Source organism: Corythoichthys intestinalis, chromosome 6 (genome assembly GCF_030265065.1).
Source record: "Corythoichthys intestinalis isolate RoL2023-P3 chromosome 6, ASM3026506v1, whole genome shotgun sequence".
Lineage (NCBI taxonomy): Eukaryota > Metazoa > Chordata > Actinopteri > Syngnathiformes > Syngnathidae > Corythoichthys > Corythoichthys intestinalis.
The window spans coordinates 28,752,809-28,767,720 of NC_080400.1; the positions used below are offsets into that span (position 1 = coordinate 28,752,809).

General features: G+C 40.0%; 1 protein-coding gene across 1 annotated transcript in view; it reads right to left on the minus strand.

Annotated features, from left to right (window-relative positions):
- LOC130917147 (roundabout homolog 2-like) overlaps window positions 1-14,912 on the minus strand; it is a 115,876-nt gene that overhangs the window by 42,316 nt on the left and 58,648 nt on the right. Inside the window, exons 5-8 of the mRNA XM_057838251.1 lie at window positions 13,058-13,185; window positions 6,261-6,385; window positions 5,275-5,446; window positions 4,713-4,918 (exon numbers count right to left, since the gene is read on the minus strand). Coding sequence (XP_057694234.1) covers window positions 4,713-4,918; window positions 5,275-5,446; window positions 6,261-6,385; window positions 13,058-13,185 — 631 coding nt within the window. The remainder of the gene's footprint in view (window positions 1-4,712; window positions 4,919-5,274; window positions 5,447-6,260; window positions 6,386-13,057; window positions 13,186-14,912) is intronic.

Sequence of the window (14,912 nt, forward strand, 5' to 3'; positions counted from 1 at the left end):
AAACAAAAAAGGTTACATAACAAAGTATTGAGATTAACTTTTGGTATTGACCAAAAACTTATTTTCCACCATGATTTGCAAATAAATAAATAAATAAAAAATCTACCAGAGGCCTGGGAGCTTTAGGGTTCTGCGCAGGATCTTAGCTGTGCCTAGGATTGCGCTCTTCTGAACCACAACATTGGACGTTGGTCCTGGTATCTGTTGGAGCCATGCACCCAGCTTGGGAGTTACTGCCCCTAGTGTCCCGATAAACTACTGGCACAACGGTTGCCTTCACTCCCCACATTTTCTCCAACTCTTCCTTCAACCCTTGGTATTTCTCCAGCTTTTGTGTTCTTTTTTCCTGATGTTGGTATTGCTCAGGATTGCTACATCTATCACTACTGCTGTCTTCTGATGTTTATCCACCACCACTATGTCAGGCTGGTTGGCCATCACCAGTTTTTCTGTCTGGATCTGGAAGTCCCACAGGATCTTGGCTCGGTTGTTCTCAACCACCTTTGGAGGTGTCGCCCACCTTGACTCTGGGGTCTCCATTCCGTACTCGGCACAGATGTTGCTGTACACTATGCCTGCTACCTGGTTATGTCATTCCATGTATGCCTTGCCTGCCAGCATCTTATACCCTGCTGTGATGTGCTTGACTGTCTCAGGAGCCTCTTTGCATAGCCTGCACCTGGGGTCCTCTCTGGCGTGATAAACCCCGGCCTCTATTGATCTTGAGTTTAGGGCCTGTTCTTGTGGTGCCATGATCAGTGCCTCCGTGCTGTCTTTCAGTCCGGCCTTTTCCAGCCACTGGTAGGTTTTTCCCATGTCAGCTACCCCCTCAATTTGTCGATGGTACATACCATGCAGGGGCTTGTCCTTCCATGATATCTCCTCAGGGTCCTCCTCCTTACTAGGCTTCTGTTGCCCGAGGCATTAACCGAGCAGGTCATCCCTGGGGGCCATTTTCATGATGTACTCTTGGAGGGATGTAGTTTCTTGCCTGGTACACATGACTCACCGCTGTTCCAGCTATTGAGTCTGGACGAAGGGAACTTGCGCACGGAAGTAAACATACGAAGAGAGCGGAGTTTATTCAACATGGCTAGCGTGAGACAGACTGTTGTCAATGACTCGTGTCGATGTGTTTTTGGTAATTTAAAACTGATTTTACCGTGGATTGGAACATATTCTCGGCTCTCCCGTTCACCATCTGTGTTGTTGTGGAGACGACTTTCGACGCGCAAGAGTGACGTTGCTCGTTAAGAACACGTCACGTAAATAAACTAATCTGATTTGTCGATTGATTTTGTACCTGCTCGAGAGGCCGTTAATGGGCTGGTTCCCAGACTATACTCTCAGTGTTTGAAAAATACAGGGAGAATAGTCTGGCAGAGCCAGGCAATGTAGTTTCCTCCTGGATAGTGGCTCTGATGCTCACTAGTCCTCGGCCTCCCTCTTTCCGCTTTGTGTTGAGCCTCAGAATGCTGGACTTAGGGTGAAACCCTCCGTGCATAGTAAGGAGCTTTCTTGTCTTTATGTCGGTAGCCTGCATCTCTTCCATTGGCCAGGATACAATGCCAGCAGGGTATCTGATTACTGGTAGGGCATAGCTCTTGATGGCCTGGATCTTATTCTTGCCATTCAGCTGACTCTTGAGGACCTGCTTCACCCTTTGTAAGTATTTGGTTGTGGCAGACCCATTTGCCTGTGATCCCCAGGTATTTGTTGCTGTCCTGCACATCAGTTATGTTGCCTTCAGGTAGTTCAGCCCCTTCAGTTGAGATCACCTTCCCTCTTCTGGATACCACTCGCCCACACTTATCTAGTCTGAATGACATCCCAATGTCATTGCTGTATATTCTCATGAGGTGAATCAGGGAGTCGATGTCACGCTCGTACAGCTTCATATCATCCATGTAGAGAAGGTGACTGATGGTTGTTCCACTTCGCAACTGGTACCCGAAACCACTCTTGGTGATGATCTGGCTGAACTATGCAGAACAGCAGGGGTGACAGATACACAGGGGTAGATACCGCATTTGCTGCTCACATGTGCAACTGGCTTTGAGTTGGTATGTTTTTCCCATGTCAGGTACCCCCTCAATTTGTCGGTGGTACATGTATCTTCCACAGCCCCGTTGAGTTCTGGAGGAAGGTCCTTAGTGTCCTGTTGATCCTTCAAGCATTCCAGTATCCTTGGTATCCAGTATCATTGAGTGGCATTGTGGCGGTAAAACCAGTAGTTGGTGCTTGGCTCCCTTGTTATTGCCAATCCTTCCATGTGCCTACTATGATGCCTGATAGGAGCTTCCATGTGGTCCTGAGGTAGCTGATAGGTAGTTGGATGGTACCGTTTCCTTCTGGGGGTTCTTCATGATGAGGGCTGTCCGACCTTGTGTTAGCCACTCTGGGTGGGTCCCCGACTTCAGCAGCTGGTTCATTTAATTCCTGGGGTTATAACCCCTGACCTCCCATACCAAAGTCAGTGATATTACCATTAAGCTATCCAGCTGCTTTTGACATACTGTATACTGTATGTATATACTGTATATTAGGGCTGTCAAATGATCAAAATTTGTAATCGAGTTAATCATAGCTTCAAAATTAATTAAATTTAATTTTAAAAAATCAAATTTTATATGGTGTAGGGCCACCTTTTGCAGCATTTAAATTCTAATTCTCCGAGGCTTTTGTAGAGGAAAATCTTGATAGCAACACACCTTTTTTAAAACAATATATTCATTCTCGGCAAGAGCATATTAATATTCAAATATTGTCACCGCACTAATGGTCAATAGGATGCCAATTGTCACCAACTAACGCGATGTGACATACTCCACATGTTGACAAGCAATTGTTTTGACTCCTCTTTTGTGTCACTGAACAACCTAAGACTGGACTAGGGAGAGAGCCATTGGGTTCACGAGGTAGTCAATATTTGAGGATATTTCTGAGAATAAGTGTAAATCCATATGCAAATCTCTTCCCCACCGCATTACTGAAAAGTTCCAGGGACCTAATAAGATCATGCTCTGCAGTGTTGACCTTGCCAGTGTGTAAGCAGGTGAACGTCTTTAGATGACTTCAACTCGCTGATGAAATATTGATGTCTCGTTGGAGCATCGGCAGGCTAAATATTTTTAGTCCCTGACACGTCATCTCCATTTCGGCTTTTTTTCCTTTTTGTTCTCCCTCGTCACCACACTAATGCATCTCTTCTGTTCCATTGAGCACAATGCCATGCCAGATCTACATCCTCCTGTTTCTCTTAGTGGTGCACTGGAGCAAGCCTTAATGCTAAGTTTGCAAGCCCGACGAATAAGCCGACCTTTTAATTAGAAGTCAGAAGATTAATCGCTATCTCCAGTCAATTAAGAATAAAGGACTCCGCCTCGCCGCATCCAGGTGGGATTACGGCGCTGATAGCGCTCGCTCCTCCATCAAAGCTGGTTGCATTAACATTTTCAAATAGAAACCTTCATTACTATTACAATTATACGTTGAGTGAACACATAATTGCAATGTACGCACCACCATGGAGAACCTCATGTGCGCGGGATGAACCAAATTAGTCAGAATAGTTTGTTAAGCATCTACTGCTATTGTCGCCGGTAGACGTCTAATCCATTTGAACTGGGAGAGGCTGGCAGCGAACTGTCACTGCCAGTTCAAATGAATTGGACGTCTATTGCAGTCATTGGCAGGAAATGAAATAACCAGTGCCGACCCCGGGTGATTAGGTGCACTTGGCAAAAGTCTAGCTATGAGCCCCCAAACGCAAAAAATGACAATGTGTACTTTTTAAATATTGCAAATTTTGTATTTTTTACAAGTTAAAGTGTGTGCAGTTTGAAGCCAAAACACTGAGGGAAAGCTATCATTTCGAAATATAAACGAATAGCAAATTATCCTTATAGCCCTTGTTGCATGTTGTTCCTATAGTAACACAAGCACATTCAAATCATTTTCTTAAACAAATAGTCATTGAATTGTCAACACTATTAACCTCTTGGGTTTGATAGCTGCATACAGCAAATGAACCACCATCAAGCTTTGAATCAATTGGGTGCAAAAGCTTCATTCACAGCTTCATTCATCAAGAAGCTTCATTTGGCCATCACTGCTAAATGTAAACTCTCACTTACCTTGGGAGAGACAAGCTCTGCCGCCAACACTTTTATCGTACAACATATTGCCACTCACACCTCATGCTTCGCGCTGTAAATATTGTTCAAAGTTCATGTTTTGTGCAAATTATTTCTTCAGTTACTGCTAGAGTTGTTGTATTAATTGTTAGACTTGATCTGTTGTTGACCTTTGATTCATTTACCTGCCATTATTTGGCATTGTACACGAGGTGGATCTGCTTACATGGTGTAAGCACAAACTGTTCCCAATGCCTCACGAGTGCCACAAAATAGCAGGTGGCTATTCCAATCCAGGTCAGAAACAAACCAGCAAATATTTTTCTTTTGTAGCTTATTTACCTGGACTTCACATGTTAAAAAATGCTCTTGAAGCATAGCATGAGAATTTCTTTCATGAGAATAGCTTTTATGGTTGTTTTTTTTTCCCCAAAAAGCAAATTGACGCCCCTGCACTAGATGCTCACCTATGCCCAGGGCCGGACGTGGCAATAACATTTGAGAATAATATTGACAGTGCTGTATTTTTTTTTTTCACTGTGCTGTGTAACTATAGTATAGTGTACCGTTGCTCACCTCTATGTCTCTTATTTCCAATGTGCCATTCTCCTCCAATGTCAGGCGAGCGTCGTTCCCCTCGATTGCATCTCCATCCTTCTCCCATGAAATCTTGACCGAAGGTCCTCCGATGACATGACAGTGCAAGTGAGCCGTAGCGCCACGGGACACCGTGTGATTGGCCGGGCCTTGGCGAATAATCGGGGGAATTTGGCCGGAAGGTCCTGCCAGGGAAGAAAACAGTTCTTGGGCCATTCCAGAATTGGAGTACATTTATTGCCCTTTAAATTTTAAGTAATTCACATACAAAAGACTAAATCATGCAGTTTTACGTTAAATATGCTTGTTTTGAGACCAAATGTATAACAATCATTTTTTAAAATGCTTGAAAATATTTACTGGTTTATTTATTTTACCTCTCCCCCAATTACCATCATGATTCTCAAATAATACTCAAAGCTAAACCACATTTCCAAAGCCTTTTACAGTTATTGTTGATGAATACAGTATGTAGCAAAAAATCTGAAAAGGTAAATTTCAAAAGCTATAAAATGTTTGGGTTGTTTCTGGTATAACTTACCTCCTTCCACCTCCAGCAGAGCCTTGCTCAGCACGCTGCCCGCCACACTGATGGCCTGGCAGATGTAGAAGCCTGAATCCTCCGGGTGGACGTCAGTGATGGTCAGCTCCCCTCTCATGGAGACAGAGTAGCGACCTGACTGTGATGGTGGTTGGCCAGGGAATAGCAACATCTAAAAACAACAACAACATACAAACCAAAATGTTGATGGCTGTGATTCCACTCCCACCCTTTTGGAGACACAAAGCACATTACAAACACAAGTGCCATTTTTGGTTTGGAAAAGAGCTCAAATGAAAGTAGGAAATAACACTGATCTTAACTCATTCGCTACCATTGGCGACAACAGGAAATGAGAGGTGTCTAATTTAGAAGGATGCTGTCTTCCTATAGGTTCAGTAGACAGCAGCATTAATGAACTGTTAAAGTTACTGTTACGACCCTGTTTAGAGAAAAATGGAAGAGTCTATATGAGTAAATCTTGTATTAAAAGGAAAAAAAAAAGGTTAACAAGGGCTCTTATGGTGTTTTCCAACTGATGGCCGCCAACAGATGTTTCCCACTATTTCTACCATTTTTCAGGGCAGGAAATAACATAGATGTGTTTGCACATCCATGCATGTCATTCCTGTAAGAGGCTTACACTTGAGTGGAGGACCAGGGTTAGGAGGCTGCACATAATCCCCACAAACAGCATCCTCCCCCCAAAACAGCCCAACTTCCTTGGTTGGCTTGAGACAGACAAAAAAGCAAATAACAAAGATTTGAAGCAGCTTCTTGCTGTTTATTTATAGTTGCCACGTGGAAGGAGGACAGTGTTTGTCCTCAAGTAATGCCCGGAGAGGCACTTCACACACCTGCTGTACTCCCTCCGCTACCTCTCATCCCATCCATTCCATTTTATGCTACAATATCTTCTGAGAAGGTGTCACAAAAGTTTTGCCTGGAGTCACGCCAGCATTGAAGCGACTATTTAAATTCCTCACCTGACTGCCCTCTTTCTGCCAAAAGATGGCAGGCGGGGGGTTACCCGTGGTGCCGCACTGGAAGGTGACGCTCCTCCCCTGGGAAGCGATCTGGTCCCGAGGCTTGGAAGCGATCTGAGGTGGTACTGTGGAGGAGAAGCAGACTTTAGCTTGTGAAGCACATTCTTTCCCCCACTGTCATCATTGCTCCAAACACACGTGATTTTACAACTCATCAATGATGGATAGGCCATTAAACTACATGGCTTTTAGTCTGTCCACTGTGTTTGCAAGCAGGCACATTTTGAGCATCTGACACAATCGAATCATGTACAGTGGATACTTCTTACTCCACTTTGGTTGGAGACTTTGGTGTCAATCAAAATCTTCTTGAATAACGACCGCTGAGGGGTGGACTACATAAGTGATTATTTAACTCATCACGTTTAGGTACAGATCATGGTAAATGCACAAACAGGGAAATATAAAATCCCCTGACCTAAACCCTAATGAGATATCCATGTCTATAAGTGTAGTACAGTTATCCCGCGCTACATCGCCCTTCAAACTTCAAACCCTCAGTCCAACGCGGATTTTTTTTTTTTAATTAAAAAAAATAATAATAAATGAATACCGTATTTTGTCCTGATCTGATCACGTACAGCCTCTCACCTCACCCTCTTGCTGCTTTTATTGCTCACCAAGCAGATGCTTGTTAAAGTTAACGATGAGTGACTGCCCTTAAGCTTTGATCTTGCCAGAGAAGTTTGGAAGCGCCTACCTTGAAAGGCACCAAATCTTTTGAGCTCGTTGAGCTTGTTAAACACTAGCGGTAATGTGCTGTGGCGACTCATTGTGTGTGTGTAAGTGAGCAGCATGAGCGGATTTGAGTGGACTCACTCAATGAAGCATTTAATAAAGACAAGCATTTTCCTATATTATTCCTGTTTAAATATAATTCAGTGGGACAGTAACATGTTTTTTTTTGTTTTCATTTAAATTATAACTCGGGGGAAAGAAAAGGTAAAACGTATTACCGTCATTTTCGGTCTAGAAGTCGCAGTTTTTTTCATAGTTTGGCAGAGGGTGCGTCTTGTACTCTGGAGCGACTTATGTGTGATTATTTACGGTCGGGTCAGGCCAACTTCTCTCTCGCTAACTTTTTAATAAATAAATATATATTCATATAGTTATACTAAAACAATGTAAGGATGTTAAATAAAATAAATAATTTGGATAAAACAGAGGAGGCGCTGTGCATGCCTGCGCACGTGGATGCCGTGGCTCCATACTATTTTCAATCTTCCCCTCCCGCCCTGGCGCCCTCCGCGAGCATCCTGGTCTTTCCTTTTCGATATGGAGTGGATAGGAGTACAAACAAACAAAAGACAGGGGAATTGAAAAGCAAACAACTGTGGTAGGGGAGGGGTATGGAAAGGATTCAAATTGATTGTTAAAGATGCTATACAGAAACCTGTGTCGGCTTTGCTGAATGTAAACGAATGTAGCGCTTTGGTCTCATACGAAAAAATATTTAACAAACTTTTCCAGTGTTATTTCCTTGTGTAAATGCATTTATAATGATCATAAAAATATGTAGACTATTTAAACAATGAGAAAACTTGTCATTTTTGGGACATAGATTACAATTTAATGTTTGTGGTCCCAAAAACATTCACCGAAATACAGTTGTCCTGAAGCATTTGTGTCACCCTACAGTCCAAATTCAAAGTTTATACCAGGTATTAAACTATGTGTTTTTTAATGGTGAAATCGGGCAGTTTACAATGGACTGTCAATGTTGCTCCTTTCTGTAGCCAGACCCAGTGGCTAATGTCTGATACTGCAGACCTTTTCGGACACTTTTGGGACTTCACTCTGAAAGACGGGAGGTTGGGCCTTGGTCTATTACTGTATTACACAGTGATCATAGAAATCAGAGAGGATTATTAACCTCTCACTGCCACTGACAGCGATCGAAATCCCAATCCGTACAAATAAGGAGTGCAATCCCTGACCAAAACCCTATTGAAAAAATGTTTATGACCATTAGTTTAGTATACAGTGACACAAGAACTCAAACATGATTATTAACCTTTCATTGCCATTGACAGCATTATAAATCTAATCCATTTAAATTGGATTGGTAATAGAAAAATATATAATCCCTGAAATAAACCCTGTTGAAAAATGGATGTATCAATTGGTTTAGTATAGAGTAATAGAGGAAATCAGATAGAATTATTAGATTTCCACTGCTATGCATGGCATTAGATATGAAATCCATTTAAACTGAATTAATACAAATAGTCAAAGGCTGTAGGACCTTAACCCTATTGAATAATCATGAACAGCCCCACCCAGTTCAAATGGATTGGACTTCTATCACCGTCATTGGCAGTCAATCACTTAATAGAAGGTCACGATTTCTAACAAAAGTGCAACGGTCAATTTTATCCAAGAACTTCAACGATCACTGTGGCATCTTGACATTACCATCATCACATGAAAGAGCCGTCAACATGTTTATTTTTGGTATGGCATGGAAAATGGGCTGCATGAGTCACATTATGCTTTCTCATGTTGTTGTCCACCGCATGTGTCTTTGGCACACACGCTCGCCTCTGAACATGCAGCTTCTGTTGCTTCGCCTGCTGTTGTCCACATATGCCCGCAAAATAAACGCCGCTGCCTTAGCCCGAGATCAGATGATGTCTATTAAATATCCCGATTTGGTCGGAAATTTCACGATTATTTACACATTTTCCCGCCTCCCGATTTACCAGTAAAATCTCCCGATTAAAAAAATAAATAAATAAAAATTACTGTAGTTCTCAACTTAATCTGTCAATTTTTTGGGCGAAGATTCTATTCACAAACCGGAAAAACTGTGTCGGAGAGTGAAAGATCTGCTCGCGAGACTAGCAGGCGAGCAAGATGGCTGATGAGAAGCAATGCAAAAAGAAGAGAAAATCCAAAATATCAAGTAGTTTGGCAAAAGAACTATTCTTGGATAAGTAAAAGTGATAGAAGAGTGACATTTGCTTTTTGCTCACTGTGTTGTGTGCTTATATTGGTTAGTAGTGGAGGGGAAAAAAACGATGTGAAAAACGATGTGACGAAGCATGCAAAAACATCACAGCACATCGATAGTACAAGAGTTCGGTCGGCAAATAAAAGTTAAGTATTGTAGGTAAGTACCAGCTACCGATCAGATCTGTCAAATGAAACTGTCTGTGCTCTACTGGCCACAAAGTTCAACATAGACCGTGACTGTTATAATTACAAAATTTCTTGTGAGTTGGCTCAGAAGGCAAAGACAGCCACATGGAACTATGTTAAAGAACATAACTAGTAAGAAAAATGTAAGATTATGTAAGAATGATTATGATAAAGAACATGACTAGTAAGAAAGATTATGTAAGAACTAGGGCTGTCAAACGATTAAAATTTTTAATCGAGTTAATCACAGCTTAAAAATTAATTAATCGCAATTCAAACCATCTATAAAATATGCCATATTTTTCTGTAAATTTTTGTTGGAATGGAAAGATAGGACACAAGATGGATATATACAGTACATTCAACATACTGTACATAAGTACTGAATTGGGTTATTATAACAATAAATCAGCAAGATGGCATTAACATTCTGTTAAAGCGATCCATGGATAGAAAGATTTGTTGTTCTTAAAAAATAAATGTTAGTACAAGTTATAGAAATTTTATATTAAAACCCCTCTTAATGTTTTCGTTTTAATAAAATTTGTAAAATTTTCGATCAAAAATTAAACTAGTAGCTCGCCATTGTTGACGTCAATAATTACACAATGCTCATTGTGCTGACACCCATAAAATCAGTCCCACCCAAGCGCCAGCAGAAGGCAACAAAACACAAAAAAACACATGTAACAGGTAGACATGACACTGCTGTCATTTTAATCTGAGCGGGGCATGTGGGTTAATTGTGTCAAATATTTTAACGTGATTCATTAAAAAAATTAATTACCGCCCGTTAACGCGATAATTTTGACAGCCCTAGTAAGAACGATTATGATGCATGTTTTTAATCATTTACTGTGCTCATTGTATTCATATAAAGGGTCAATACACAATAAAATGTAAAATTAGATTCCGATATGCATGTTTTATTTTTTTCGCGTGCGCAATGTCGGGTGCGGAAAAAAAATCTCCCTATTTTGACTTTCCACAACTTAATAGGTATGGTGTGGGACATTTAGAAGCAATAACACTTATTCCACTAATTAGGCAACAGTGTCAGATTTATCACTGTCAAGATCCTAACTGTTTTTATACATTGGGTAATGATATGAATGCTATAATGCTTCATATAATGTGTTCTATAATCGTGCTACCAGTTCAACCAACCTGTTCAATATCTGTGATTGTAAATCCCTGTGTGTGTTCAACAGAGCGTTCATATGAATCACAGACTGTGATTGTGTCATAAAATAGAATGTAAGGTGATTTTCTTCATCACCTATGCGGGGTGGGGGGATGCCCTGTTTAACTCAGAGAAAAAAAATACTATTGCTTTTAAAGCATATCAGACCAGTTTAGGGTCAAACATTACTTCGCTGGGTTGGTAAGTAATTGCACTAATTGGACCCAAAGACATTCAGTGCTGGAGTGAGACTAAGAATTAGCTGGAGCAATAGAAGGAGAGAGAGAAACACATAGCCTATAGAAGCATTTATGAGTCTATGATGTATTAATTTGGACTTCTGCTTATCTGAGGGTTCATTGTGTTCCTGAAAGTGCAGAAGGAGCACTGTCTGTCAAGCAAGAAAATAAGAATATTAAACGACAAGGGGGAGACAACATGGGAGAAAAGGGAGTGGAAGTTACGCAGCCGGCCAGCTGGAATGATGATAGGGTTTGAAACAAGACGGGAAGAGATGGAAAATTAATGAGATGGATGAAACACGCAGCGACATCACAAAAGTGCCGATAGCGCGCAGAAAAGGAGAAAAAGCACACACAGTTGATGGGAGTGAACGGCAATTTGCTGGGATTGGATTTCATTTAGACTGATAAAAGCATTAGTAGAGGAATGTGTTTGAACTGGGATGCAGGAAGAAGCGTGAGGAGGAAGAGGAGGAAAAAGAGTCATGTCTTATTAATGCAGGGACCGCTCCCAGGCAACGACTTTGAGGGCGCGTCCAGCAAACATCTGTCAAATGGAGTAATCCCGACAGTTTAGCATAATCTCGACAGATGCACTGGACACCGGCTCTGCCCAAAACAAGCACTGGACAGGAAATGACCAGATTTCTTTTTTTTTTTTCTTATCAAAATGAAATGATGACAAAAATGCAGAATATGGTTTTGAATAGATTTAAGTTGCTTTCTCCTAATAAAAAAAAAAAAACAAAAAACTTTTTTTTCCAAAAAAAGCAAGTTTATATTATTGTTATTTATTTTAGAAAGTACAGATGAAAAAAAGCCTGTATTTTTTCATACTGTATTGTTTTTAAAATATATTAAGTATTTTTTTCGAGATTTAAAAAAAAAAGCCTCAAACTTTTAAGAATTCTTTTTTTGTAGTTGTTGTTTGGGGGTTTATTAATCACGAACGTCTCTACATACAGAATTTTCAGGTCGAGACACACCTCAACGGGAAAATATTGCCTCTTGTTACAAAAGAAATTTCAGGATACGAAAGGCAAAAATATAGTATGGCTGGTACTCGCCATAATCGCCAACTCGAGTTGCCTATTGCCTAGCATTCCTGCCATCCAATTGGCTAAGAGGGACCTCTTCTGTATGTGTGTCTATTCCAACGTTCCCCTTCTTCATTCGCCCTTCTTGTTTTGACAGCAACCAGTATACATGAGTGTATTAACTTTTATTATTTACTCTTGTTTTTCTTTTTTTTTTTTTTTTTTTTTTTTTTTTTACATTAGGCACAGCTCTATCTAATAATCTATAACACTCTACAACTCTATAATAATCTAACTGTAACATGTACTGTATTTGTTTTATGGTTTGATGCATTTTTATGCATCATAAAATATTTATGTCTGAATTTTGGGGGGCTTGAAACGGATTAGTGCATTTACATGGAAAACGCGTCCCTACTTACAGGATTTTCAAGTTACGAAACGACTTCCAGGACCAAATAATTTCGTAGGTACAGGTACTACTGTACAATCCTATAGGACAGGGGTCTTAAACAAGCAGCCCAGAGACCAGTTGCCAATTTTGTAGCCCCATTTGACATCCAGTTGCAGTATTGTCTGCCTGTATTTTGCGATAGGCAATAAAAACATATATAAATAATTTTGAGTAAATGTAATTAATTAAAATATACATTTGGGGGGAAAACATCAATTATGAAAAGGGGGACTGTAATGTTTGCTTCCAGCCCACCCCAGTTGAAATGTATTAGACGTCTATTGGCATATACAGTTGTTTTCAATATCAATTGCCCTCTTTTACTGAATATCACAACACATATTTTGTGACTCGGACTTTGGATCTCCACTGAAGTACACTGTAGGGAAAAAAAGCATTTTATCACTAAATATCTGTAGCAGATATTCGTTTTCTCAAAACCTGATATGAATAAATATCCAATGCTGATGGCTTCTAATTTGATGACATTTGATAACCTGTGGAGTTATATGTTTATAGAATTGCATTTGGTCCAAATCATATGCTCTAGTGGGCTGAATACAGTGCACCTGCTGCATGGCGGTATCCCCACCAGTGGTCCAGCGTTTCCATGCACGCTTGATTGTTTGCTGTACTTGTGCCACTATACAAAATGCATGGTACATTGCAGTTGCTCTCACCGTGCACCTGCAGCATGGCCGAGGCCTCAGTCTTGCCCACGCTGTTCTCCGACGTACAGGTGTACGTCCCCTCGTCCTGTTCTTTCACGCGGAATAAACGTAGGCTGTTGCCATTGCGAATCTCAAACCTAACAAATGAATAAGGCAAATGTAGTAAATGTAAACATATGAATTAGTTTTAGAACCCCAGCCAGTGAACAGAAGACTTTTTTGGGCCAGGTATGGAAAGTCATTTAGTTGATACGTTAACCTAATCCCCTGCAATTAATCTCATATTAACTAAACTAGAAAGTGAGGAAATCCATAATTATTTAATAGGATTAGCTAAGTATACTACATATTGAGTTGGACAAAAAAGCGGGGAGGAAATCAGTCATAGGATAATTCTGCCGACTAATGAATCCTCTTATAGTATCTTCTTTATTAATTTATGTCAGCTCACTGATCCACACATTCGTATTCATCAACTACTCATGCAGTGCACGTCTTCTAAGTCACATGTGGACATTTCCTTCAGTCTGTTAAGAACAAGTTAAGTTAAAAAAAAGAACGTTACATTGTTTTGGAGGCAAAAAAGTGATTTTGTAAAATTATTTTCAAGTATTTTTTTTTAAAGGAAATCATCACCAACAATAACAACAGCAAAAAGTTATTTTTGTTTCCTTTTTGTTTGTAGAAAAAGAATTATTTATTTTGAAAAGGATCGTTTTTCACTCCTGAGGACACTGGAGGACTCAATATCTTTATTATGGAAGTTATCTTTACTGGAATTCTTTTTATCAATGCAAAATGAGTTTTTTTTTTTTTTTTTTTTAAAGGATATTCAACATTTTAAAAAGGAAATCATTAGAAATGTCCGATAATTTAGACCGATGAAGCATTTTCTAATTATATCGGATAATATCGACACCAGTTTTTCATTATCGGTTTTGGGTCATTATGCATGTTGCCTTCAAAGTGAATGTAGAAGCCTTCTGGCTTTGTTCAAGGGCTGGTAACAGCTTTGCACAGAAGTTATACTTATCACGTCAATAATTGTGCAACATAGGCATTTTTTGCATAACTTCAGTTGAAGTTGTTCTTTTATTTTTCACAGAATGTTTATTTGGAAAACATTGAAGTTGTGACATAGACTTCATAATGTAACAATTCATAGGGGGCCTATCTCTGTCAAAGCTGACTGACGGGGCGCGGGGCCGATTCATAGGGGGCCTATGTCTGTCAAAGCTGACCGAGTGGAAACACAGACAAAGAGGTTTTTCCGTTAAAAATTGTTGTGAATAAATGCTTAAATCCCTGAATTCTTTATAGATATGGACGTAAAACAGTCTTGATTCTTGGTTAAATGCAAAAAAAAAACAAAAAACGTGCAGGTAGCATATATTTTACGTAAATATTGCAAACTATGAGGCTAGTCAGTAAGGAAATTAGCGGCCGCCATACGTAAACAAAGAGCTTTTTCCTTTCAAAATTCTTGTGAATAAATGCTTAAATCCCTGAATTCTTTATAGACATGGACGTAAAACAGTCTCGATTCTTGGTTAAAAGCAAAAAAAGCCAGGCAGGTAGTATATATTTTACGTAAATATTGCGAAGTATAATGCCAATGCTGTAACGGCTAAATTCTCCCAGTGATTTTTTTCACATTTCAAAATGCATGCATGGTACGAAAATATATTAATTACCTTGAATCCTCGAACAAATCACTCCTGAGACAATCCTTTCTGTTTGTATGCAGTACAGCTTTCGTACTTTTTCAACCTAAATCCGGCGTCAGATCGCTGCATGTGACCAACTGCTAAAAAATGAAGCGGAGTGTTGGACGGCCCCCTTCGGAAAGGCGTGACGCAGTGAA